At 37.6% G+C, this 26,310-nt stretch overlaps 2 protein-coding genes and 1 long non-coding RNA gene across 5 annotated transcripts; all 3 read right to left on the reverse strand.

The window, feature by feature from the left end:
- Positions 1-4,299: 4,299 nt before the first annotated feature.
- LOC129456278 (uncharacterized) lies at positions 4,300-6,644 on the reverse strand. Its single transcript, XR_008648705.1, has 3 exons — positions 6,532-6,644; positions 5,533-5,623; positions 4,300-4,828 (listed from the first exon to the last, which is right to left on the reverse strand). It is a non-coding gene; the product is annotated as an uncharacterized LOC129456278 (long non-coding RNA).
- Positions 6,645-7,371: 727 nt separating this feature from the next.
- Positions 7,372-11,436, reverse strand: LOC117371255 (EEF1A lysine methyltransferase 3-like). Its single transcript, XM_033966896.2, has 3 exons — positions 11,206-11,436; positions 10,564-10,675; positions 7,372-9,433 (listed from the first exon to the last, which is right to left on the reverse strand). The coding sequence occupies exons 1-3, from the start codon at positions 11,359-11,361 to the stop codon at positions 9,045-9,047; spliced, it is 657 nt and encodes a 218-aa protein (XP_033822787.1). The 5' UTR covers positions 11,362-11,436; the 3' UTR covers positions 7,372-9,044.
- A 3,130-nt stretch (positions 11,437-14,566) lies between these two features.
- Positions 14,567-25,809, reverse strand: stx16 (syntaxin 16). 3 transcript variants are annotated; one of them, XM_033967137.2, is made up of 9 exons: positions 25,363-25,795; positions 19,863-19,874; positions 19,664-19,771; positions 19,181-19,321; positions 18,152-18,314; positions 17,601-17,689; positions 16,495-16,638; positions 16,117-16,197; positions 14,567-15,660 (listed from the first exon to the last, which is right to left on the reverse strand). In XM_033967137.2, exons 1-9 carry the CDS (start codon positions 25,486-25,488, stop codon positions 15,559-15,561), a joined length of 966 nt encoding a protein of 321 aa, XP_033823028.1. In that variant the 5' UTR covers positions 25,489-25,795; the 3' UTR covers positions 14,567-15,558. The 3 variants fall into 3 exon arrangements, with proteins under 3 accessions (XP_033823028.1, XP_033823031.1, XP_033823029.1); XM_033967140.2 differs by lacking the exon at positions 19,863-19,874 and having other exon boundaries at positions 25,408-25,809; XM_033967138.2 differs by lacking the exon at positions 19,863-19,874 and having other exon boundaries at positions 25,363-25,809.
- Positions 25,810-26,310: the final 501 nt, after the last annotated feature.

The raw sequence follows: 26,310 nt of genomic DNA on the forward strand, positions 1-26,310 counted from the left end.
CTCCAGGTATGACTGTGATGAAGAAACAATATTATAACATAGATCAGAAAATAGCATACCTTTTAAATTATAATCTACTGAGATGGCACTATTGCATTACAACATAAGATCTTCAGCTATTTCTGCCTGTTTATTCAATCTTTCTTCAGGAATCTCTTCGGGCTGATTTTGATTTGTTGTATTTGTTGTTGTATTTTCAGACTCATTTTGTCCCTCTCCATCACTGCTCTGATCGTCATTGCAGATTTCAATAGATTCAACATTTGCCATTTTTGTTACTTCCAATTCATCATCTACAATAGTTCCATCTGACTCCTGACTACTATTACTACATTGAGAAAACGTGTCGTCTTGGATATTCAAATCATCATAACATTGTTCTGACTGCATAAAATCTATATCCCCTTGTTTCACGATGTTTTGAAGTACACTTTCCACACTAACCAAACTCTCTCTATCCCAGTTGTCAATGATCTCTTCCTCTTCGTTTTCAGAATCTGGTGCGGTGTGCTTTCTGATACGATTAACTGCATCCCATAATGATTTTGGATATTTCCCCTCTTCTTCGCAGCAAGCCGTTTCGCAATTATCGTTATCAAGAGCCGAAGTTGAAGGAAGAGGTTGTTCCAAGCTATCCAGAGATGTCGATGACCTTACCAAGATGGCCGTACTTGTGTTTACATTTGAATCTGGCTGGCAAACCGAGCTAGGATCTGTAATATCTTTGTCCGGGGGATGAACTTGGGGTTGTAAATCTTCCTCACTTTTTGTAGACTGACAAATTTCATTATCTTCTGCATTTAGTCCATTTTTCATAATGCTATCGTCAACTGTATCGTCTTCCCATTCACACTCTTCCAAGTCAAAATCATTAATATCACAATCTGATGTATTTATTTTGTCAATTTCATCCAAAATTTGTTCCTTTAAATCCATATCCTTTGGAATTTCAGATTCATTAGCTTGTTCATTATCTTCAACCAAAATGGCTGCTGTTTTTGAATGCAGTTTTGCACAAGTTTCCCCAACAAGTTCCTCTTCTTTCTCTTCCTTGTCCTGCAAATCAAATCTATCAATATCTTTTACGACTCCCTCCTTGTGAGTGATCTCCAAATGATCAACTTCTAAATTTTCAACTGAAATTATTTTGTCTTTTCTGCAAATTTCACTCTTCTCTTCCCCAAATTCTGTGTTATCGTTCAGTACTATTGTTTTCTGCATTTCCAAATCACTTGAAATAGCATCGTCGACGTTTACAGAAAAACATTCATCTTTTTCACCATCTAATACTTGCATTAGATTGACTTTGTTCACATTGTCTCCTTCTCCTGTATTTTGTTCAACATCTTCTGACAGAATTTCTACTTTTGGATCTGTCAGAGTTGCTGGTTCAATTCCCTGGTCTTGGTTGTCTTGCTCATCAGCCCCTAACACTGTTTTCTCAATGCTACTCTTAGTGATACACCCCTGTTCATTTGCACCAGCTTTATTTCTACATTCAACCTGCGCCTCATTTTTACTCTCTTCAAAATCTTCAGCATTTTCATTTGATGCTAGCAAAATATCTACTTCCTCCGTGTCATCTGGCTTGGTTTTTTTCAGTATTTCACTTTCATTTATGTCATTAATAAGTTCTCCTCGCTTTTCTTGAATCTGAAAATCACTCGTAGCCACTTCAGTACCTTCATCACCATTTTGACTACCATCTGTAAAGCATGTAGAGTCATCTTTAAGGACAGACTTGGATTCAGCCATATTGCTTCCATATAGTTCAACACTAGCTGCCTCTGTTGGTTTCACACATTGGTTTTGCTCATTTTCTGATTTTTCCAAACTTGGCACTTCCTCTATCTGCCCACTGTCAAATTCGTGCAGGTTTTCGGTATCAGTGGCTTGTACAATTGTTTCTTCTTGCATTTCTAACTCATTTGTTGAAGTATTGTCTTGTCCGTGATCAATATTGTCCAGGTATTCACCGAGATGACCGTTTGCGACGTTCTCAACATTTTCGTCTTGGTCTTGTAAATCTAAAATATGTTCTGTCAAAATTTTAGCTTTTCTGGTGGTCAAATTAGGTTGTGTGCCATCTTTTTCATGTTTCCTGAAGTCTTCTGAGTCTTCTTCGTGATCAATATTGTCCAGGTATTTCAATTCACCGAGATGACCGTTTGCGACGTTCTCAACTAGATCAGAACTTGCTTCGCTAACTTCCGTAACATTTTGGTCCTGGTCTTGTAAATCTAAAATATGTTCTGTCAAAATAGGTTGTGTGCCATCTTTTTCATGTTTACTGAAGTCTTCTGAGCCTTCTTCGTGATCAATATTGTCCAGGTATTTCAATTCACCGAGATGACCGTTTGCGACGTTCTCAACTAGATCAGAACTTGCTTCGCTAACTTCCGTAACATTTTGGTCCTGGTCTTGTAAATCTAAAATATGTTCTGTCAAAATAGGTTGTGTGCCATCTTTTTCATGTTTACTGAAGTCTTCTGAGCCTTCTTTGTGATCAATATTGTCCGACCAGTTCAGTTCACCTAGTTGGCAGTTTGCGATGTTCTCGACTAGATCAGAACTTACGTCTCTAACTTCCGTAACATTTTGGTCCTGGTTTTGTACATCTAAAATATGTTCTGACAAAATTTCCACTGTTCCTGTGGTCAAACTAGGTTGTGTGCCATCTTTGTCATGTTTATTCAAGTCTTCTGTTTCTTCATCAACTTCCAATTTAGTCAGTTTCAAAGCTATACTGTCAAACTGTTGTTGCATATTACGTTCCCAGTTATTATTTTCATTTGAGGTTTGCAAAGCGCCCTTGTTACTTCCTTGTTCGCTCATTTCCAATGTATTAGCGATATCTGTTGCATCACTCATCTCAGTTGCCTCCTTGCATTGTCCACTAATAACTTCAACAACTGCCTCTTGTTCTAAACTCTCCGCCATTTTGAATTCCTGTACCTCATTGTCCGTTTCAAAATCGTTGTTATGTTTCTTAATATTTTCTTCCGACTTACCAACCTCCCAAATTTCAGTACTTCTCTCCATCTCTTCGTCTTTGCTGTCACTAACTTGTAACGGTTGTAGTTTTTCGCTTTTACCTGTAGAAGACACATTTACCAAGTCTTTCTGATCTGAACTTTTGCCTTCCAGTTCATTCGTGCCATAACTTTGCTTTGTCAAACTTTCAACACCAAAATCAAAATCATCTTCTTGTTGTGTCGTCATAGATTCATGCAACCCACATATCCGATTTGCACGCTCTTCCAGTGTTTCTGAAATTTTTGGTAAAATACTTCCACTTTCAGTTCTTTCAACAACATCTTTGCTCTTGGCTGGTTCTGCGACTGTTTTGAAGTCCTCTGCTGGCCTAGTATCTTGCTGTTTGGTTTGGATGTCCTGGTTGCACTCTGCAGCCTCCTTAGCTACATTTTGTCCATTTTTAGTTTGATTTTCTGAGCTTAAATACTGAACTTGCTGCTTATTTGGCGCTTTTAGCAAATCCATTTTCACTACAACGCGTGTAGAATCAATCATTACCGTAGCATCACCGTCTTTAGAATCTACTTTTTGACTTTCTGTATTAGTTTTACTGCCGGTTTTTGAGTCATTTTCTTGATTTTCCTCTAAGTTACTGTCCAAATTTTCTTTTGAGGTAGTTTTGGATGCATTTTCTGAGTCCGAACAACATGTAAAACTAGGTCTCCTCCACAACGGAAATTTAGCAGCCAGCTTACCGATTACAGAAACTTCATTTGATTTCTGTGTGTTTTTGTCGGCCATTTTGGACAATGACTCTTTACAAATCGGTATCGCTTGCAATTTCGAGTACGGACTTCTTGCATGTTTTGTAGTAGAAGTCTGAATTTTTAAATCAACTTCGTCTGCTAGCTTCAGCGGCTGGCTAACGTTGCTAGCTTTCAGATGCTCAACTTCATTTTGCGTTTGTGAGACTGGTGAACTTTCGGGTTCTGTGTCGGCTATTCGTGACACGAGACAAAAGATAGTCATGCCTCCTGTTTTCTTGTTCAGTTGAAACTTTCTACCTTCAATAACTTTTGCTGTGTTACTGCTTGGTTTTCTTTGTGCCTGTTGCCGATTTTCTTGCAAAATATCTAGCCCTTTTGCGGGATTTTCATTAAGCTCTTTTTCTGTCTTATTTACAATCTGTGGCAACTCGTAGCTTTGTTTCGCTAATTTCTGCGGCGTCAAAACATTCCTATACTGCACAGTGTAAGGTGGTGGTGCATTATAATTTGGCGGTTGGCTGTATAACTTGGTTTGATAGTTTAGCTTGTCTTTAACCTCCAAATTCTGTCTCTGTGGCATAGTTTGATAACAGTTAATCGCTTGCTGCCTGCTCACCCTATCCCGCAATGTTGATTCTTGCACATTTGTCATTTGTATATCTCTTCTTTCTAGATTATCTTGCATTGCGCCTCTCAGTCCTGCCTCTATGCGTCTCCTCCTTGGTAGTGAGTGACTATAGCGCAATGCCCAAGCCTCCAACTCCCTAAAATTGTTGTCATTCTTCTTGGAAATTTCACGTTTGTAGTGAGCAGGGTTGTAGGACCACCCCTCGTGTTGAAACCCCCTCTCTTGGTGTTGATAAATTGTCCAGTCTTGAAGTTCTTGACGCTGGTCGCTGTGGTAATGTTGAATTTGATGATCTAGGTTAAAGGGGAAATGTACAGGAGATGTTAGAGCAGTGGTTTCCTGGTTTGACCAGTTTGAGGTGTCCCTTGGAGGCCAGTAATATCCCGAATCAATGTTTTTTCCCCTCTGGTCTTCACAGTAGACTTGATATTGAGGTGGTGGACGTCTGTCGTGGTAGCTGGAAGCAAAATGTGGTATTACTGGATGTTCAAGGTAATGTGTCAGGTACACTTTTCTATCTTGTAGCTTCTTAATGCAACTATTTTATTAGCAGAGTAACTCAAGCACAGGTTTAGTGTTTTATTTTTTATAGTTCTGAGCTAGTTCTCTGACAACTAGTTTTGTTTTTTTCCAAGTTTCATTCTAAATCTTAAATCTTAGTCCTGGCTTAGTCCAAATTTATTCCCAGTTTAGTTAAGGAGCAGCAGTGGCTCAGTTGGTAGAGTGTTTGTCCTCTGATCCAAATGTTGGTGGTTAGATATAAAATATCACTGGTTGAGAGGTCAGATCCACTGATTGGCAGTGCGATTTCAGCTCCAACAGATGAGTACTGCCATTGTGTCCTTGGGCAAGATATTTAACCCCCTTGCACCAAGTGTCTGCGTGCATGAATGTATGTGTGAGTGTGCGTGGGTGGTTCCTTCATGTAAAGCGCCTTAAGTGAAGGTGGAAAAGTGCTAGACATGGACTTCAGGTATTAAGTATTTCAGAAACCAGGAATTTTAACCATTTCAGCCATTTGTTTACAGTAAATGAGCTGAAAAACCAAAAATATCTAATGTTTGATGTTTAAATCTATTTGATATTTGCATTTAGAAGCACTAGATCAGGTGTACTAACTAATATAATAATAATGAAACAATTACGGGCTTTTTAACATACTTTTGTGAGCAGCTCCTTGAAGGTAGAGTGTTGTATTTGCTGTATTGAGGCAAATGCCCTTGGCTCTCTGCCCAGAAATCCATCTTTAACTCTGTCAAAAACAAACATAAGAACAAATGAAGTAAAAGAGATTGGGATTAAGAAAATATGGTTTTAATGGAGGTGACAAGTTGCAGAAAAAATGCATAATACAGATTCAAAACTGTGTGAGAAACAGTGTGTGATTTATGTCAGATAAGCCTTGTGTAAATAAACAAAACATGTCCAACTACTAATTATCTGATTTATGTTGATATTACGTAGTCTCTTTGTGCTCTATTGGCAGTTTTTACTTAAAGGTCTTATATTACACAAAATTGTCTCTTGTGAGCTTTAAAACATGTTATAATCCTCAAAAACATATCTGGAGTTGTATTTTATTTCATTCACATATTCTATTATTAGTCTGTCTACATCTCCAAAGCTCAAAATGCGCTGTTCCACCTTGGGATGTCATGAAGTGGTAGTAGTTCAAGTTAACAGCTCCTTTTACCTTTAATTCAGTATTGGCAATTCCAGGTCTGAAATTATCCAGATGATTCTAGTGAAGGTTTGTGGAGTTTAAAAACACAGTGAACCACTTCCTGTATTACCACATGACATGAAAAGGTGGAACAGCCTAAATATGCAGGATTTGTGTGTTAAACATGTGTGAATGAAACAAAACACAACTCCAGGTCTGTTTGTGATGAGGAAACAACATTAGAACGATCAGAAAATAGGGTAATATGGACCTTTTTAATATGTAAAATGGTTGAATAGATTTGAAAATATGTTAAATGTTAAAAAAAAGACCTAGAACTTACTTAAAAATCCTTACCATATATTTTAAATCATATATATAGTGACAACATTGGTTTACTTATGTTAAAAATGGATGAGAAACAAAATTATTAAAGATTAAATTGTGTCAACATTTAGACCAGTTAAGAACCAATTATTTTCCAAAATCTGACTTACCTTTACTGCGTGAGAAGGTGCAAAACTCCAGTTGTTGTTGAAATAGTGAACTCCAAAGAGGACGAAGAGTTTTAAATGGGCTCTGGACGAGGTCACTCCCACTCAGTCACACACTCCCTCTTCACTAAAGCAACAACAACATGCACATCACACAGGAAATCTGGCAACCCTGCGTAATATCTTTCACCATTAGACACTGTGAAATCATAATAACGTATCTATAACTACTTTGGCAGCAGAAGTGAGTATGCCCACCTGTAAGATATGATTATCACACTTTACCTTGAGAATTTTACATTGTATCTATCTTTTTATATTTGTTTTTACAGCCCTGTAGCAAAGTAAATGGGAACTTAGTGATTTGAAGTATTAATATAGATATAGAATAAATGTCAAATGTGATACTGCAAACCTAATTCAAAACAAAGGTGAGTTGCCATAAGTTGCCATATTTACAACACAAAATTATATTATATTGGGAACTAGTTTTCTTCATAGGATCTGGCAACCCAAAGTGAGTAGTTCATTATGCTTTCTGATGTAGAAAAACAAGCTTGAAAACCAAATCAAAAAGTTTAAAATCAATCTGTAAATGTGAAAAAAATAATAATATTACAGTTGCTAATTTGTAGATATCGAAGAACACAGATATTGAAATTAAACAAAAGAAGAAAAATTTAATACTTTATATCTTTTAATTAGGTTGAACAAAATGTATTAAGACCACTACTTAAAGAAGTTCTGAAGTTGTTTTTTTTTAGTTTGTGCATCTATTTTTCACTTTTGTCTTTTGTTTTTTTACTACTTTCAAAATTTAACTATTTGCTTGGAGTCATGAATGGGAGCACGCAAGGCACATTTATTTGTATAGCACAATTCATACACAAAGTAATTCAAAGTGCTTTACAGAATAGGATCATTGCATTAAAACCACAATACATACAAATAAAAACATAAATAATCATCATTCACTTTAAAAAGAAGAGAGCATATAAAATCCTTAGAGCCGTATTAAGTCCGTGTTGTTTAGCGGTTGCATTGATACAGAGTGAGGTAGCGTTACCATTAGCGGATGTGGAGCGCCTCTTTCTTTAAATCTCTTTAGCGGAACAAACAGGCTTTCCCCCTGAACAGAAACCCCACATCAGCACAGTCCATAGGCAGACAGCGCCGTGAATGGAATACCACGCATTGTTTTCTATGGGATAAAAGTGAATCGATTATCAGCAATTATTTCAATGTTTTTATCATGTTGGGTCTGCAAATTGCAATTAGACAGACAAGAATTCTAGCACACTACACTGTACAAGTTACTGTCAGATGCTCATAACTAATAATGCATTGATTGATTTTTAAAAACGGACTCCAGATGAATGCATTATATAATAAATGACTGTAACTGCTGTAAGCGCTATATAAAAATGTGTAAACAGTAAAATGTTTATACAGTGCTTTTCCACCTTCAAGTCACTCAAAGTGCTTTACATCAAGGAACCACTCACCCATTCACATGCACATTCATGTGGACACTGGGGACGAGGTGGGTTAAGTGTCTTGCCCAAGAACACAACAGCAGCATTCATCTGTGGGAGCTGGAGTCGCACCGGCAACCTGTGGGTTAATGGATCTGCCCGCTCAACCAATGAAGTTTATGTCCAGAGTGGGATTCGAACCTCTAACTTTCCAATCAGTGCACAACCGTTCTACTTGTATTTCTTCAATTTGTGGCAATAATAATGATACCTTATGTTTGCATTACGCTTCATAGCTTGACAAGCCTCTGAAAGCTCTACACTGAAAAGGCATTATTCATTATTGATGGTGAAGTGCACTACTTCTGAAGCCACAGCTGCCCTGAGGTAGACTGATGAAAGCGAGCCGGCCAATCTGCACCATCGGACTCTCCCAACACCACCAATCACTTACCCACACACCGCATTCATATAAAGGCAAGGTGGGTGAAGTGTCGTGCCAAAGGACACAGCATTATGCACGGGTTGAAGCTGGAAACGAACTGCCGGTCTGCAGATAGGTGATTGAAATAAATTTGTTTAGTGGTTTAAGTCACTTTTTTTTAAATTAATCTAACAAATTTCTTCTATTGAGTCTTTGAAATCGTTTAAATAATTTCACTATAGAGAGGTAAAAATATGAAGATGGAATTAGATTAGATTAACAGGTACACAAAAACATAATTATTCTTGTGTTATTTTGATTCTTGAGTCTTTGTGATGTGATGGGTATTAAACATGTTCTAGACAAACGGAAACACACAAAGTTGTGGTTTTGTCTTGTTTTTTAGACCTTGTTTAGACCTGCTTTAATCCGCTTAATCTGTTTATGTTCCAGATAGCAATCACTGGTTTTAAATTGCACCTGAACTATTTCAATAATTGATTAGACCTCTAACAAGTAATCCAGCTAGTTGTTGTAATCCTACTTCACATCTGTTTTGTTACAGATCCACACAACAGCCCAAATGTCTTTTAAAACCATGCTTCTTCCATTATTTCTTAAGTCTGCAGAGTTACTTCATAAATGTTTATATTCTGACGTTCATCACTTTTTACCAGCTCCACTTTGAACCTTGTGGGCAGATATTGTTCATAAAACTCCTGTGTTTTGTGCTCTCTTCTCATTTTGGAGCAGAAAAACACCACTGTCCCACTGTGGCACAGGTGAGCAAGAGTCTCAACCAATAACGGGAAGGTCTCCGGGAGGTAGATGAGGTCTGCGCCCAAAACCAGGTCCCAGTCTGCAGGGAAGGTTAGATGGTCTTTACCCCAGGACAGAGGCAGGACTGTGGGAGCAGTAGACCAACCACCAGGGGGCGTGTTTGCACTGACGTTAGCCTGGAGAGGAGGCAGAGCTATGGGCAGGTCTGTGAGGGTCACTACTGCACCTGGAAGGAAAATATAAAGTTTGTAAAAGCATGACATTATGGAGCTCAACTGTCCTTCCCATTTTGAAGTCCGCTCTGGTTTTTCCATTAATTTTTCTCATAGACTTTTTGAAAAATTTTAATATTAAGGCATCACAGAGGCTAACCAGCTACGTGCCAACTAATGTCCCTAACGTAGTTGTTTTAAGCCCAAAAAGCTAATTTAAAATGCAAGATTCTGTGAAATGTTTTATAAAGTTTCAGGAACAGCTTTTTAAATAAAACTGTAGTTCTGGTGGTCATTTCATCTCTGCTGTTTGCAGATGATGTTGTCCTGATGGCTTCTTCGAGCCAGGACCTGCAGCAGGCACTGGGGCGGTTTGCAGCCGAGTGTGAAGCGGCTGGGATGAGAATCAGCTCCTCCAAATCCGAGGCCATGGTTCTCGACCGGAAAAAGGTGGTTTGCTCTCTCCGGGTGGGTGGTGAGTCTCTGCCCCAAGTGGAGGAGTTCAAGTATCTCGGGGTCTTGTTCACGAGTGAGGGAAGGATGGAGCGGGAGATTGACAGGCGGATCGGTGCAGCGTCTGCAGTGATGCGGTCGCTGTATCGGTCCGTTGTGGTAAAGAAGGAGCTGAGCCGGAAGGCGAAGCTCTCGATTTACCGGTCAATCTACATTCCTACCCTCACCTATGGTCATGAGCTCTGGGTAATGACCGAAAGGACAAGATCGCGGATACAAGCGGCTGAAATGGGCTTCCTCCGCAGAGTGGCTGGGTGCACCCTTAGGGATAGGGTGAGGAGCTCGGTCACACGGGAGGAGCTCGGAGTAGAGCCGCTGCTCCTACACGTTGAGAGGAACCAGCTGAGGTGGCTCGGGCATCTGCTCAGGATGCCTCCTGGACGCCTCCCTAGGGAGGTGTTCTGGGCATGTCCCACCGGAAGGAGGCCCCGGGGAAGACCCAGGACACGCTGGAGGGACTATGTCTCTCGGCTGGCCTCGGAACGCCTTGGGGTCCCACCGGAGGAGCTGGAGGACATGTCCGGGGTGAGGGAAGTCTGGGAGTCCCTGCTTAGACTGCTGCCCCCGCGACCCGGCCCCGGATAAGTGGAAGAAAATGGATGGATGGATGGATGGACTTTCATTCACATACCCAGTCGCGCTGCAAAGATTCCCAGCAATCCCGTTCCAGCTCCCAGTTCAATTACACGTCTCCCTTTCAACTCCACGGACCGCTCCACCAGGTAATTACTCAGCTGTATCGCCTTAAAACACACAGTACAAACCAAGAATAAAATTTAAATATACCTGTCTATGCAACATTTCTTGTGGGATACTGTCAGCGTCCACCATCTGCTTATCTCCATGAAGAGGTTATTGCTTTGCCTAAAATGTTCCCCAGTATGGCATTGCACTGATCTATCGTGTCTTTATCAGATTACAGGTGTTTCTATTGCACAAACATACACTTCTCCATCGATCTGACCTGTAACTTGCTGCTCTGGTGACATCACTTACTTGTCGCCATGGAGATATTAGTTTAGGGTGCGTTCGCAATTGCACCACGTCAAAACTGGGACTAAACTGGGACTAAACTGGGACTAAACCAGGACTAAATCAGATCTACATTAGGACTCAAACTGGTGTCAAACCGGGACTTTACGCATTACACCACCTCTTAATGCTGTACTGCGGAACATACTGGTCAAAGTAATAACGCTCGCATAGAGAGAAGCTGGCATTGAACCCTCCACCACTAAATGTTACATGGTGGAGCTTCAAATTCGTTTCTTACCGCCTCCCAGACCGGAGCAGCCACGCCGAGGTTGGCTCCAAACACCTGCTTTATCCGCAGCTTGTGTCCGCTCAAATTGTACACGCTGTCGCTGGAAAATGTCTCTTCAAAAAGACAGTCCTCAACGGGAAATGGGTCGTCTACCTCTCCATTCATGTCGTCTACAAATAATAACCCAATATTACGGCTATTTGTTCACGTTAATCCATGCGCCAACATCACGCACGGGATGAAAGAGGGCTCATCTTCCAGGTCAGATGCGCTTTACGGAAGTTCTGTCAAAATAATTCAAACATTTGCAAGATTTCTACTAACATTTTTTATAGATAGTGAATAGTTTAGTAAATATGTTGAAAAATACGTAAAACAGTAGGTAGTAATAGTATATTTGCTGGTAATTCCTCTGTTACAGAACTGTTCAAGGTAAAAATAGTCACAGACTTTTATTTTGAAATGTAACTCTACACTGCGTTTCCGGGTTGACTAAAAATATAAACAAAACCACATGTTCAAAAGCAGCGTGCTTCTTCTCCCTGAAAGACTAAGCAAAGAACATTTTTCATCGTTTTTTTACTATGACATTTAAATATTACTATAAGTACTATAAAACTGGTATTTCCAAGGTGCAGCATTTAGAAATATTGACTGCATTAAAAAAGTATAATTTGTGTTTATGATTATACACACTAATATTACACATGCCATTTGTTAGTTATTATGGAAAGCATACTTTGAAAATGCATTTAGTTACAGAACACTGAATACCTGAATTAAAATGCATTTTATAACATACCCCAATCAGAGTACTGTAATCTGAATACTTTTACTTTTATTTCATGTTTTATTTAAATTATAGGGTAAAGACGCAGCATAGGATTAAAAACAGCTTTATGTTTGTTTTACCATTTCTTACACATTTATTTATTACTAATTGGAGAGGGAAAAATCACACATGCCTCACCACTCAAGAGTTGTTTTGCATTTTTCTCATAAATATTGTAGATTGACCCTAATTGTGCGATCAAATACCACAATGAATTCCTTTTATTTTATAACAGTCACTTTACTCTGAATACCACCAAATAAAAAAGTAACTGCATTGGAATGCAGTATGTAGCATTTAGAAAATGTTTTGGTAAATTCAGTTACTTCCTTACATTGCTTTTTAATTATTCAAACTTAAATAACGACTAGCCCAATAATGGCACACTATATAATATTTTTTTATCAGCTTTTAAGTACCAGACCTGAATAGTGAGACCCATTCACTCATTTCACAAAACAGGCTTGACAAACTCTATAAATAAACACTAACAGTCATACTTAATTTACATTTTGGGTTTATTAAAAAACACATTTCATCTTCCTCTTCTCTCACACATTTTGAAAAGAGTACCACTAAGACACGTTCACACAAAGTTCACATCAATGACAGAATGATTCATTAACTGTATAAAGTCAGATACGTGAAATAAAGCTCTTCGTTTTGGACATAATGGACAGCCTCAGTGGAACAAGTAGTGTTTACAGCTTGATACAGTAATGTGCAAAAGAGTAAAAAATTTAATTATTTGGTGGTTTTCAAATTGTGGTCATCAACAGAACAGTCCTCCATTCTGTGTTTCCATACAGCACAGATGGGCATTTTGCTTCAGTCAAAGATTTGGATGAGTCCAAGTTAAGACCTGGTTTACACCCATTTACACACCATTTAGTCCTGTTTCTTGACTTGTTCTAGACTTGAGTTTAATCAGGACTAGATCTGGACTAAACCAAGTTAAGGATGGTCCTACAGGGATTTTAGTCTATACCAATATCCAATATTTGCTGTTGTGGCTGATATAAACATTTAAAAACCTGTTAAGGCCCACAAATTGAAATAGTCTGGTAGTAGTTACAAACAGAGACACTTTCTGTTATTTTTTGGAGTGAAGGCAATTTGTTCACACATGAAGGCAATGTGTATAATTCACACAATTATATATATATTTTTTTCTTAATAATTAACCAAATAATCTTGGCATCCCTAATCAGACCTGGTTTAGTCCTGGTTCAGACCCTGCTTAGACCAAGTTCAGTCATGGTTTCAAACAAAAAAACTAAACAAAAACACTGACTTTTGCACAGTACTGTATACACAATCAAACAAATATTATAACCCATAATATTTAAAAGTTCAATATCACAGTTTCTCAGAGGAGTGGACAATTATAAATGAGCATTAGCTACAATTGCGTCCTGCCTAAGCCCCTCTGACTCATTTTGAATAAAAATAAATAATTTCATAATGACAGTAGTAGTACATCCATTTAACAATATCTTGCCCAAATGTGCAAACTGCAAGAGGTTTAAAAGGTAGCACTTTTCTGAAGACCATAATAACAAAATAATAAGTGTTTTTCGATGGGCACTTCACCTTTACAGAGATGATAGACTATTGATTTGAGATTCATTCATAACAGTGTGCAGCAGAGCAAAAAACAAAGGATTTTAAAGCAACAGTATATAACTTTTGGCAATAGATTTACTTTCTCAAGAGTTTGTAAATATTTCCTGATTATTGGTTTATGTTAGCAGTAATCTTTGCAGCTGTCTGGATCGATACCATGGATACCAGGCACAGAAACTTTCAAATCAGGCCAATAATGTGATAATGTGATGCTTTAGTAATTAATTTTTTTTAATTATTGTAGTTTTATACCTTTATATATATTATATATATATATATTATATATATATATATATATAATATATATATATATAATATATATATATAATATATTATATATATATATATAATATATTATATATATATATATATATATATATATATATATAATATATTTTATATATATATATATATATATATATATATATATATATATATATATATATATACACACACACACACACACACAACCTTTTGAGATTGCCATCCCATTATAACATGGGCAAGAAAAGCTACCATGTTTAGTACAGGGTTTAACAGTGCCTTTGTTTACATCCACTTCAAAATCGTATTATCTGATTTCTGGAGCATTAGAATTAGCTCAGTGACATGCAAACTGCAAAATTTGATCAGAAGGACCATGATCAGAAAGGAACCAGATGAATTTGCTGTTTACATGGCAATTTAATAATCTTATGACTCCAAAAATAACTGAAGCCATTGGGTAAAAATTATATAATGTTGCTTTAATGTAGTTAATAGAGTGAATGACTGGAAAACATGATTTTTAAAGGGACATTCTGGTCTCTACCCCCTTTGGTTGACAATTCAACACCTTACATCTCCCAAACTTAAAAGGAGCTGTACCAGAATTTTAAGGTTTTCAAACACTGACAGACCAATATAGCTTGTTTTAAAACATTAAATGGTCCAGATTTTTCCTAATGCATTCCTTACATTCTTCACTGCAATGAGTTTTTTTTTTTTTTTTTTTACAACTTTCAGGGGCTAAAGCATAGTCTAAGTGTAGTCGCGGCAATGCTAAGAATAAGCCTGCTACTCCTGGTATTCTGATTGATAAACTGCTTTGTAATTAAAAGGTTCTGTACCTGATTTTTACCATCTTAAAAAAAAAAGTGAAAAACTGGTTCATTTTAAACAGTTTGCAGTGGTCCAAAGTTATTCCTCGCTTCCCTTATGCATTCAGAACATCATAATTATTCACCACAATGAGTTTATTAGCGTTTTCCACAACTTTCAGTGCAGAGTTTTGCTGTCATGACAATGCTAACAACAATTAGCATGCTAACTGCGCACGTCCTGATTCTTAGATTATAAAACGCTTTATAATTACATGCAGACAGTACATAGCAGACTTATATTTTATTAGCAGCTCTAGAGATCAATATATCTGTACTGGGGAAACAAATTTAGTTCAAATACATGGGGGGAAAAAAAAAAAATCAGGTACCGCCCATTTAAATGCAGACAGAGCTGTGTAACCAAGAGCTGCTTTTACAATATACTATGGAGGTGAAACTGATTTTCCAGTACGACAAGAAAAAAAAAAATCAAGTACAGCTCCTTTAAGTGAATTGAAATACATTTTGCATTTAGCACATAAATGCATTATTTAGTATTATTTAGTATTATTTAGTCTTATTTAGTCCTGGGTCATTTTAACACTTTCCCATTCACTCATAATATTTTAAGACAGATGTCAACACTGCAGAAGTCTCTTTCAAATCCCCCGCAAGTTTTTTTCTGTCCTTAAGACAGATATCTTGCTTCTTGCGTACTGGGAGTGCTCGTGAAGTTGTTTTTGTCGATAAAAGGCTGTTTTCCTTTAGTAGAACCACACAGATGCACGACAAGTCAACACAAAAACAAAGGCGGCGGAATGATTAAAATTTAGTCCCAAAAAGAATGAGTATTAATACGACCACGATGACAAACAGGATCAAAATAACCAACATCTTCCTGTTCTTTTTCTGATACTGCTCGGCCTGGAACAGACAAATAGATTATGTAATGTTTGGCTATTTGGACTCTTGATTAAAGGTGCACTGTGTAGCTTTTCTGCTCGAGGATTCGAGGAGGCACATTCTTTTTGTATATATAATAAATGCAAGATGGAAATGTTTATTTAACCTCACCCCAGACTGATGTGTGTAACACTGCACACAGTTGTACACATGCATCAGACCCCTCTGCACCAGCGAGAGCATACAAACATGGTTTCTCGTGAGACTGTGAACTCAGAAATAGCGCAAATTCCTCTTGCTGTGTGAGGTTAATGTCAAATGCCATACTGTGAAATATCCCAGGCAAAGCAACATCTCCATAGACACAAGCAGGTGGTGACTGACCCCCCCCCCCCACAAGAAAAATTGCATAGTGCACCTTTACATTTTCAGTTAAGTAAAAAAGTTGCAGTGTTAAAATAGTGACTCATTATTTACCTTTTGTAACTGTTTTAAACCATCTTCTGTTTTAACACAAGCTTGTTCCACGTTAAAGTCGATTCTGTCGAGAACTGTTCCCTAAAAAAACAAAATATGCAACAAATTGGTTTCATTATCTGTACAGCACATCTCTATAGCACATCTCTATAGCATAATATATCTCCTTAGGAAACACATTATGAAGCAGCTTTCATAAGTTCGAGGTTTCTTTTTCCCACTGGGTTTTTTTAGTGTTTCTTCGTGGACAAGGAGACTCTAAGGACAGTTCCATTTGCTTTGTTTAAATGTTGCTTTGTTAAGTGCAGTGCGGTGATTGCGGTTATAATTTTGGGTTATACAAAAATGAATTTTATTTAATTCTGTGCATGTTCGTACCTGCTCCACCACCATTGTTGCCAGATCCCTGAAGATCTCGTTCAGATCTGAAATGGACTGCACGATGTTCCTGATCTCCCTCTCTCTCTCCTGCACCATCACTGAGTTTTGCTCCACCAACATCAGCTGGTCCTCTGTGAAGCCCTGAGACGCCAAAACAAGCACTTATCAGATTTTAGCAAACGGAAGAGACAAAGCAAAGTATGTAAACACCTGAAAATAACATGTTTCTCAGTGGCAACTCAAGTGCTTACCAACCGACCTTTGTTAGAATGCAAAAATGTTTGAATTTTTCTATTAATATACAAGTTCCTCTAACATGATAAACAAGCCTAATCTTACAGCAACTGGGGGCGTCAAGATCAACAGATTAACACAGAGTTGTGATTAAAGATGTAAAATGAGAATTTTGAAGCATGAATACGTTATTTCAATTGAATCTATACACATAAAGTAATTTTTAGTGAGTGGTGGTAAGACCAGCTGACATAATATCATTTTCAGTCATAAATACAGATTTCATAAAGTTGTCAACACACAAGAGGCTATGTGAATGAAAATAAAGGATTTCACTGTTGTTTGATCATGGTGTAATGATGTCTGTGTAATCTCTTGCAATGGTGTAATGATTGTAAAATTGTGTCTCACTATGGAGCTCAACAGCGACCCCCACCCCCAAGTTACAGAAGTACATTTCCCATTCATTTTTCCCATAGACTTTACGACAACGATTAATAGGGCTAATCAGTTGGTAGCTAAAAACCACAAGAACTATAATTGTATTTAAAATCTGTTTCTTAAACTTTATTAACTGCCAGGTTTTTAAAGCATTGCACTGAATCTTGCATCTTAGATGTGCTTTTTGGATTTAAATCAACTTCATTATGGTTATTAGTAGCACATAGCTGGTTAGCCTCTGCGAGGTCTTTGAACTCTTAATATATAAGATTTTTGTGAAGTCTATGGGAAAAATGAATGGATATTGGTGACTCTAGAATTTGTGTCTGAAGTATTACCAATTTATATATGGATTTCAAACATTTTATTTAGTTTTCAGCAGTGATATAAATTTCTACCTATTTCTTCTTCTAGGTTATGACACTCACTCTGTCGTAAATGGCTAAATCCTCGTCTTCCTCCATTAAAGGCCCCGAGTCAAAAAAGTGCTTTGATCTCTCCTCTCGGTTCTTCATTCCTGCGGAAAAAAAACAAAAAAAACAAAAACAGAGGTAAAACATTAGAGATGTTACAATCCATGAATTTCAAAATGATCAAAAATTAGGCCTGTTGTCATAGCAATTAACAATACAAAACAAATTATTATCTTTTCAATGGTCAACTGTCCAGAAAATGGCACCAACATTAGTCTGAGGCTTCACTAGTTGTGGGTTTCTGCGTCCTATCACTATTTAATGAGATACTGTGGGGATGTTTACGCTACAGTAGAAACAATGCTTCTTTAAAATGCCCAGCCAAGCCCATAATGCAGTTATTTCCACCATAGGGCTGAGGGGTGCCTTAAGTATTTGGGTCACCCCTAAAATCAGGACAGAGCTAATTTAATCACAATCGCACTACTTGTCCCAAAACTCTTGATTTAATTTTTTTCCCCCAACAGCCCTCTTCATAGTCATCAGTATACAGTTGAGTGGAGTACTTTTGAGGTATCCAGACTGCGTGTGCCTGAAGTTGGTGGACAGGTCCTGTAGACTCTGGGCCAGTGAAGACACTACGTTTCGGAGCAGCCTCTCCTCCTGCTCCGTACAGTGACCACAGCGCGTCTGCAGACCTGTGACAGCACGCTGGCATCGGTGGAACATCTGCAGAGAATGCAAGAGATTTCAGGTGTGTACACAAACTCAGGGTTTCTCAAGCTGTGGTACGGACACCTCTGGAGGTACATGAAGATTTATTGTAATTAAATCAAAATATCGGATATGTTTCTAGACCTACTCTTTGTTTTTGTAAAGTTTTGTCAAAGCGTGTGGTTTTGGCTGGCCAGGTAAGTCTTACGCGGTACTTGGTGTAGGAAGTTTGAGATTTATTGTTTTAACTCTTCTCCTGCTGGATTTTAAATGTTTGCAATTAGACCATAGACTGTATAAAGAAGTGGACTAAGTGAGTGTGACGTCACCCATAGCATTCGGCTGCAGTCAAATGAAGCTCATCGAGGCTAGTGGTCTCAAGGTCACAAGTATCATAGCAACCAAAGAGCCAATCCGAAGCGAGGCTGTTGTAGGTAACGCCCCTTCCTGCATGCACTGTTAATCAAACCTCTTGCTCACGCTAGCACCTAGTGTCTGATTGGCCTGTTGTTAATGCTCATATCTTAATTTATGGATAAAATAGAGAAATAAAAATACCGGGATCATGTAGAGTGGGTTGATACGAGCCTGACAGCAGCAGTTACAGAGAGGGGGGGCGATAGGTTTTCAATAGAAAGTGAATTGGAGCCAGAGTTGATAGAGCTGGAATAGTGCACGTGTTCATTTCCTATCTGGAATGCGGAGGCTAGCAGGTTAGCTATGTCCATTTTTATATACAGTCTATGGATAAGACAGAGGGCAGCAAAGTGCGATTTTGTGATGCCGATGTCTAGCACAGGTAGTTTTTAGAATATGGTTGTTTTTATAAGTGAGAAACGTTACCTACATAAAAACACACACATCCCTGTCCTGTCCTGTACCTGTGTGATTTCTTGTGTAGTGATCTCGATGGCGTGCTCCTCTTCGCTGCTGTCGTCCAGAGTCGGTCGGTTCATGTGTTTGTCGTGAAGCACCGCCAGCTCCTTCATCTTCTGACGCACACGTGAGATCTCATACTGGATCTGAGCAGAGGGACAAGCACAAACATTACAGGTGGTGTTGTCAACAAAATTACAAACTTAATTCAATCATATCATAATTGTTTTCTTATATTGTTTTATACATTTGAAAAAACTGATCAATATTCATTATAATATAGCTGAAATGATTGTGTTCTAACAGTAAGTGTAGTGTGCAAAACCATATGTATTGATAAAAAGTTACAGTTCATGTGTTTCAAGTATTAATCAATGCCTAACAGAGAACTTTTGTTAGTTGCATTAATAAATATAAACATTACCATTAGCCAACATTAAACAAGATGTAACTTTGAACTAGCTCAAAAAGATAATTATTTTTTTCACCTCATCGACCCCGTCTATCCATTTGGGCGGGAGTTTTTTTGTGACTCCGATCGCTGCCTCAGGGTCCAGACTGATCCCAGACACCAGAGCCATTCTGTCGTCTGCCATCTTCAAAAACACAAAACAAAACATTATTTTAATTTAACTGTGTATAAAAAAAAGTCTACAGCAGTTCTGCAGGAAGAGGAGAGACCAGTACCTCATCAAGCTCCTAATTTGATTGGCAGATCCAGTCCAAAGATCAGGAAAGAGAGAAGAAAGAGAGGGAGAAAGAAGAAACAGAGAATGAGCTTCAGAAATCATTTAATAAACAGAGCAAGAAGGAAAAAAACTATAAGAGAAAAGTACTAGCCCCACCCAGTTTCATTTGGGAAGTATTCATTTTACTTCTATCCATTTATTAGGGCTGCAACATACAGTTTAAAGATTCACTATGTAACTTTTCAATAAGAAATATTGAAACATCTCTCCATGGAGATGTTGCACAGTATGGCACTAAACTTACCTCCATGTAGACAAATACGTGACTCCACCAGGACCAAGTTACAAGTCAGATCTGTGGAGAAGTGACCCCGCTCACAGTTTTTCAAGGTCAATTTAAAGCGATATAATTGTGATAGAATAAACGCAAGATAGATAGGTGTAATGCCATCCTGTGGAACATTCTAGGCAAAGCAATAACATCTCCTACTAGAAAAGTTACACAGTGTTTCAGCTGTATGTACTTTTTTAGAGTAGAGAGAGATCATAGCTTCAGATCAAATAAGTTGGGTATCTGGACTTATATCAACATGGCTCTGAATTCTAAAAATCAGTTTACACATCAACAAGAAAATTTAATAAGAAAATTGAATTATTTGGTGCAGCCCTAACAATCTTGCAAGTAAAAAAAACTGAATTTAGAAATTGTGAAAGAAATGGCCGACCACATATGTATGTAGTTTGATAAAAGAGACTACAACAAGAACAAACAGCTGACAGTTTCACAAAACACAACAGCGTCACACAAAAGCACTATGAGCTAATGCTAATGCAAACACTAATGGTTACGCTATCTGGTGAAAGAAAAGTGATAATATAATGGAGAATGAATGTGGAACAAGACACAGATGGCAAACACGGCCTGGAGGGGGGGATTATAAAATGAGACTGTTTTCCTGTAAAATGGCAAAAGTATAAACTTCAAACTTGTTGTGAAATGAAGTGAAAATATAGACATGCTCATGAATGGATCTGTTAATCTTACAATGATCTTTTGAGATTAAATTAAGGCAAAGAAAGAAATCCATCTCAAAAAGCAATTCAACTGTAAAATTCAGTCTAAATATCATAAATATTTTACTAGAGAATAAAAGCTGTGATATTAATTCTTCATGTTTCCATTAGAACTTGATAAATGGTCTGTGTAATCCCTCAGTCATCCAGGTATGATCTGTAGCAAAAGAAAAATTCAATTCTGTAACTGAACAAAAAGTTTTTGGGTGAAGACGTTTTGCTGCGAATCCAAGCCACTTCTTCAGTTCTGGTCAGATTACTGATGGACACTGCCTTATATCTGTTGGAAGGGAGGCGCCAACTACACTGAAACTAACACACCTGTTTGTTTACAGTTTCTGTTTGTTGGCGAGGTCTACTGGACACTAAATGTGAACTGTGTCTGAGTCATATTTTGCATAATTGTTCAGGCCCCTAATGGCAGCTCTCACACCTATTAGCATACTGGCTAGCACTATAGTTTTCCTTGTTTTGATTTAGGCCTGAGGATGGAGTTATAAAAAGGAGCTTAATGAGTGATTGGTGGCTTTGGTTTATCTTCATCACACCCACCCAAACAGTGACATTCAACAGTATATAACAAAGTATTGTAATAACTTTGCCTTTACACCCGACACCTACTCGTTTACTCTCAAATGTCAGGAGATGTTCTTTTAACTAGACAACACATACAACAACAACTACTACACATGTAATAGTAACATTTTCCCTTGTGTCTATTATAGTAAAAAACAGCATTTCACAGACTTTTTTCAGTCTTTATACCAGATTCTCTTTCTGACACATCCTTTTATTTTAGTATGTCCTGGTTTGGTCCTAGTTTAAGCCCAATATAACGCTCATGTCAACTTGGTCCCTTTTAGTCCAGGTCTAGTCCCAATGTCTATGAGGCCAACTGCATTAAACTGTATACTGTTGGTAAAGTATTCACACTTTATCTATAATAATCTAAAGTGTGAGGTAATGTGTATCCAGAACAGAAAGGGGCGATGTCCAAAAAATGTGACCTGTGCAGCATTCGCTTCAATGCAAAATAAATCCCTGTTCAGACTCTTATGTCACATGAATCCACTCATCTGTGAACACGACGTCTCCCTCCCTCTTACTCACTCACTCACAGGGCTCTGTAAGGCTCTGTATGTGAACTAGGGCTGATATGAACCAAAAAGGTCAACATTTTCTTAAAAACTAGAGCTCAACCAATATGTTATTTTTCATTGCCGAAGCCAAAACCGAATATTTAAAATCCTGAGAAACACATGGCCTATTAGCGGATATTTTTGGGCTGATGTATGATTATTATTTTCCCCAAATTCTGTAATTTAAATTCACAAAAAACTCATCTACAGCTCCTGTCTTACCCTAAACCTAAAAGAGAGCTGCATAGTCAAGAACATTTTACTTTGCTATAACTGCAAATATTGACACTTTATGCAGCTCTTGTACTGAACTGCTGATAAAACAAAAAACATTATATTTGACATGTTTTGGGCATTTTACTCTTGAAATCTTAATTAATCCATTTTACTATGTCTAACCAGGTCTTTCTCAAAAAATAGATTTAATCTTAAAAGGGACTTCCTGGTAATAAAGTTGGTTAAAATGTGGTTAAAGCCCATATTATGCTCTTTTGTGATTTATGTTATAATGTCATCAAACCTCATCAAAAAAAAGACCTGGAGTTGTGTTTTGTTTCATTCACACATGTTTAACACACAAACCCAGCTTTAGGGCTGAGTTCTTCTCTCAAACAAACTCCTTGTGATGTCATGTGGTAATACAGGAAGTGCTTCACTGTGTTTTTAAACTCCATACACCTTCACTAGAAAATTTGGATGATTTCATACCTGGAATTGCTAATCTCTGCTGAACTAAAGGTAAAAGGAGCTGTTAACTTGAAAAACACTGCTTCATGACATCACAAGGTGGAACAGAGCATTTTGAGCTGTGGAGATATAGACAGACTAATAATAAAGGATTACTCATGTGTGAAAGAAATAAAACAACTTCATGTATGTTTCTGAGGAGGTAACAGCATTATAACATGGACAAACGATCGCCAGAGTAAATTTTGTGTAATAGAGAACCTTTAAATGATATGTTCTAAGTCTATTACACTTATGCCTTTTTGAAACCTGACTGTGAGCTTCTATTGTTTGAAATTGTTTATTTATTACATAGTTAAGGCAGTTCTCACAGACTAAATAGTTCTGTGCACAATGGCAGCCTGTTAGTTCCCATTAGAGGGACAGTCGGCGCCACCATTTCGGGTGTATAGTAATATCTATATCTATTTTTGACGATTCGCGTTAAAGTCAACAAATCCTGACAGATCAGGCACCTCTTTTGTGTCAGTGTTAATGCTAACTTCAGAGCCTAATAAATATTTAAATAGCTGCCACTGACTGAAATAATCTACACATAAAAATAACTGCTTCGTTACATTTAACATTTTGTTAGAAGTTAGCATTAGCATTGACACACAAAGACGTACCTTTCTAAAAGCAGAAGTGTCAGTGACATCCAACTATGCCTGTCACGATAAAAAAAAATTGAAGTTCGATAAGTTGTCTATAATATATACAATAAACAATAATATTGAAACTAATTTATATCACTGACACAGTCACACAAGAACAGATTTAAACCATAAAAATCTACAAATTGTAAAAACGGATATCTGCTATGACTAAAAGTTCAACTACAGCCCATGCCTACTGTCTTATAATGTAATTGTAATGAAATGTGTATTTTTAATGTCTGTTCACCAGCCCATCTTTTCTTTTGTAAGATTAATTGATTTGTACATGGTTCCTGACATATAGAGACAAACGGCCTATCATTGTGCACAGAGACAATTACAACTGACTTGCTGAATTAAGATGCCCTAAGCAATGACTGTCACTTCTATTGATTTCAACCCAACACATTTAGAGATGGTGGCATTTGTGAGGCAAAGGTGGTATACAAAAAGCTTTGTTTATAGACTAATAGCAACCCTTTTTTATTTTGCACTCATAACATAGAAACCACTGTGGTAAGTGAAACTAATAAAAAGGTCACAGCATATAAAAAGATCACATTATATAAAAAGCAGTTGCAGGAAGAGGCAAAAAAACCCAAGAGGGCTCATATTAAAACCTCCACCTTATGCAATTTAAACAACACAACTGCAACCTGTTAACTCACAGCAATCAACGTCTGTTCATGTCAAGAATATGAACTAAATACTATTAAGTCAATAGACTTTTTGCAGACTTCATAAATATACATTACACTGAAATACAAAATGCTATACCAATGAAATCACTTGAGATTCAGATCCAAAGCATCCAAAACAGCATCAAAGTAGACCCTCTTTCCTAATGACCAGTCTCCAATTATGGTTAAAATGGTGAAGTGAGGTGCAGAGTAAATGACATCTCCTTCAGATCCAAAGCTGCACTGGATCCTTGAGTGTCATTTTACCCAGAAAGAAAGAGGAGGTGGTGTAACAATGGGCCAAAAATACAACTAAAATCTAAAACTTCAAAATTAAACTACAACACCACGTGATTCTAGCTAAAACAAAGGTCATGTGACTGTCTACATCAGTGGTTCTCAAACTGCGGTACTCCATAGTTGTTGTTTTTTTGGCCATAGTTTAGATCTGGTTTAGTACTCGTACCATAGACTTGGCTTGGTTCTGGCTAAGAGCTGGTTTATTCCTTTTGTATTGGTTTAGTTCTGGTATGGTCTTTGTTAAGACCTACCGTAGTTCAGAAGCCTACTGGTTTAGTCCTAGATGTTCTGTTAGATCAGGTTTAGACCTGGATAGGTCTAGTCCTGGCTTAGACTGGGTTCAGTCCTAGTTTAGTACACATTTTGACCTGGTTGACTCTTGGTTTGGACTGGTTTACTCCTAGTTTTGTACTGGTTTAGTTCTGGTATGGTCCCTATTAAGACCTAGTTCCTAAGTCCTAGTATAGCTCTGTTAGACAAAGTTTAGACATGACTGGGACCTGGTTTAGTCCAAGTTTAGAATAGAGCAAGTTTAGTCCTGGTATGGTCCTCCTTGTTATATTAAGACCTCGTTAAGTAGGCTATGGATTAACTTCTTGTTTTGTTCTGTTAGACTGGGTTTAAACCTGACGAGTATCTGGTATAGTCTTGGTCTGGACGTAGTTATCCAGTCCCAGTTAGAATCTGATCTAATTTCGCTCTGGTACTCTTGATTTTTCAGGTTCTACAGTTTAGATTTTATCAAGTTCATTTCAGTCCTGGTTCAGTCCTAGTTCTGTAAAGTCCTGGTTTGGTTCTTACAGGAAGCCAAATATTTTCTGACGTGGTACTTCATGCATTTAAGTTTGAGAATCACTGTTGCCTCAATATTAAAGTAAAACACACACATAATAAAATGTCAAACGATGCAGACCAGCACTCACCGCAGCATTGCTACGTGTACTCAGACGAGGGTCGTATGTACTCACTTGCTCTGCCAAAATCTGCCGGTTTTGGATAGCATTGTTCCGCATTAACAAGAAGGCATCGGTCAGACGCCTCGTAGCCATGATTGCCTAAGATTTTGTATTTAATTTACTGCCAAACAAGGCGATGATGAGCAAAGTATGTCCAAGGCAACTGCTAACCTCTCACACCGCTAGGCTAAGGTTTAGTTAGCTCTGACGGCAACTAATTAAGATGAAAAAAGCCCCAACACGCCTAGAATAAACCTCACACGATTTGATCCTGTTCATCTGTCAAATATATGGACATGGCACTCATAAAAATAAACAGATCATGTATTTATCTGAGTAAATATAGTATAATTTGGGATTTGACTGGACGCGTTATCCCGAATCGAGCTGCGGAAATGAAGACGAAACGTAAACACCAACGTCACCGTGCGTCAGCTACGTAAAGCGGTCTTTTCTTCTTCTTCAAGTGCCTCTGCAACATCTACTGGACGAAATGTCAACGTGCACATGGTAAAACAATTTTTTTATCCAAATAATATTGGTCAAAGTTTTACTTTATCAGTAAAAGGTGAATTTGTCTCATGTAAGAAGCTAATGAACGCTTCATAACACTAGTTTTTTATTAGTATTATTTATATATATTTTTTTTATTTTAGGCAGCCTCCTACTAGTACAGCACAAGCTCAACACTTTGGTAAATTTTTTTTTTATCACTGAAACCATCTTCCTTTTAACGTGATCCATGACATCTGCATTGCTTTTGCCCTTTAATTGTTGCAAATTCTCGTTTTGTGAAATACAACACAGCCGCAGTATGTAACTTTCAAAAGAAGAAACAGACTAAAATAGAAGCTTTTTAAGTAGAAGAAGTTGCTTTTTAAGGGCCCATATTACGCTATTCTCTGATCTATGTTA

This window comes from Periophthalmus magnuspinnatus, chromosome 5, assembly GCF_009829125.3.
Source record: "Periophthalmus magnuspinnatus isolate fPerMag1 chromosome 5, fPerMag1.2.pri, whole genome shotgun sequence".
In the NCBI taxonomy this organism is placed as follows: Eukaryota; Metazoa; Chordata; class Actinopteri; order Gobiiformes; family Gobiidae; genus Periophthalmus; species Periophthalmus magnuspinnatus.

Excerpts from the sequence above, each read along its gene's own strand:
- stx16 (XM_033967137.2), bottom strand. The coding sequence starts at position 25,488 with ATGGCTACGAGGCGTCTGACCGATGCCTTCTTGTTAATGCGGAACAAT. Across the intron at positions 16,198-16,494 it reads CAACAATGGTGGTGGAGCAG|GGAACAGTTCTCGACAGAAT; the intron begins GTACGAACATGC and ends TTGTTTTTTTAG. Across the intron at positions 15,661-16,116 it reads GTTTAAAACAGTTACAAAAG|GCCGAGCAGTATCAGAAAAA; the intron begins GTAAATAATGAG and ends TGTCTGTTCCAG.
- LOC117371255 (XM_033966896.2), bottom strand. The coding sequence starts at position 11,361 with ATGAATGGAGAGGTAGACGACCCATTTCCCGTTGAGGACTGTCTTTTT. Across the intron at positions 10,676-11,205 it reads CTGCTCCGGTCTGGGAGGCG|GCGATACAGCTGAGTAATTA; the intron begins GTAAGAAACGAA and ends GTGTGTTTTAAG. Across the intron at positions 9,434-10,563 it reads AATCTTTGCAGCGCGACTGG|GTGCAGTAGTGACCCTCACA; the intron begins GTATGTGAATGA and ends TTTTCCTTCCAG.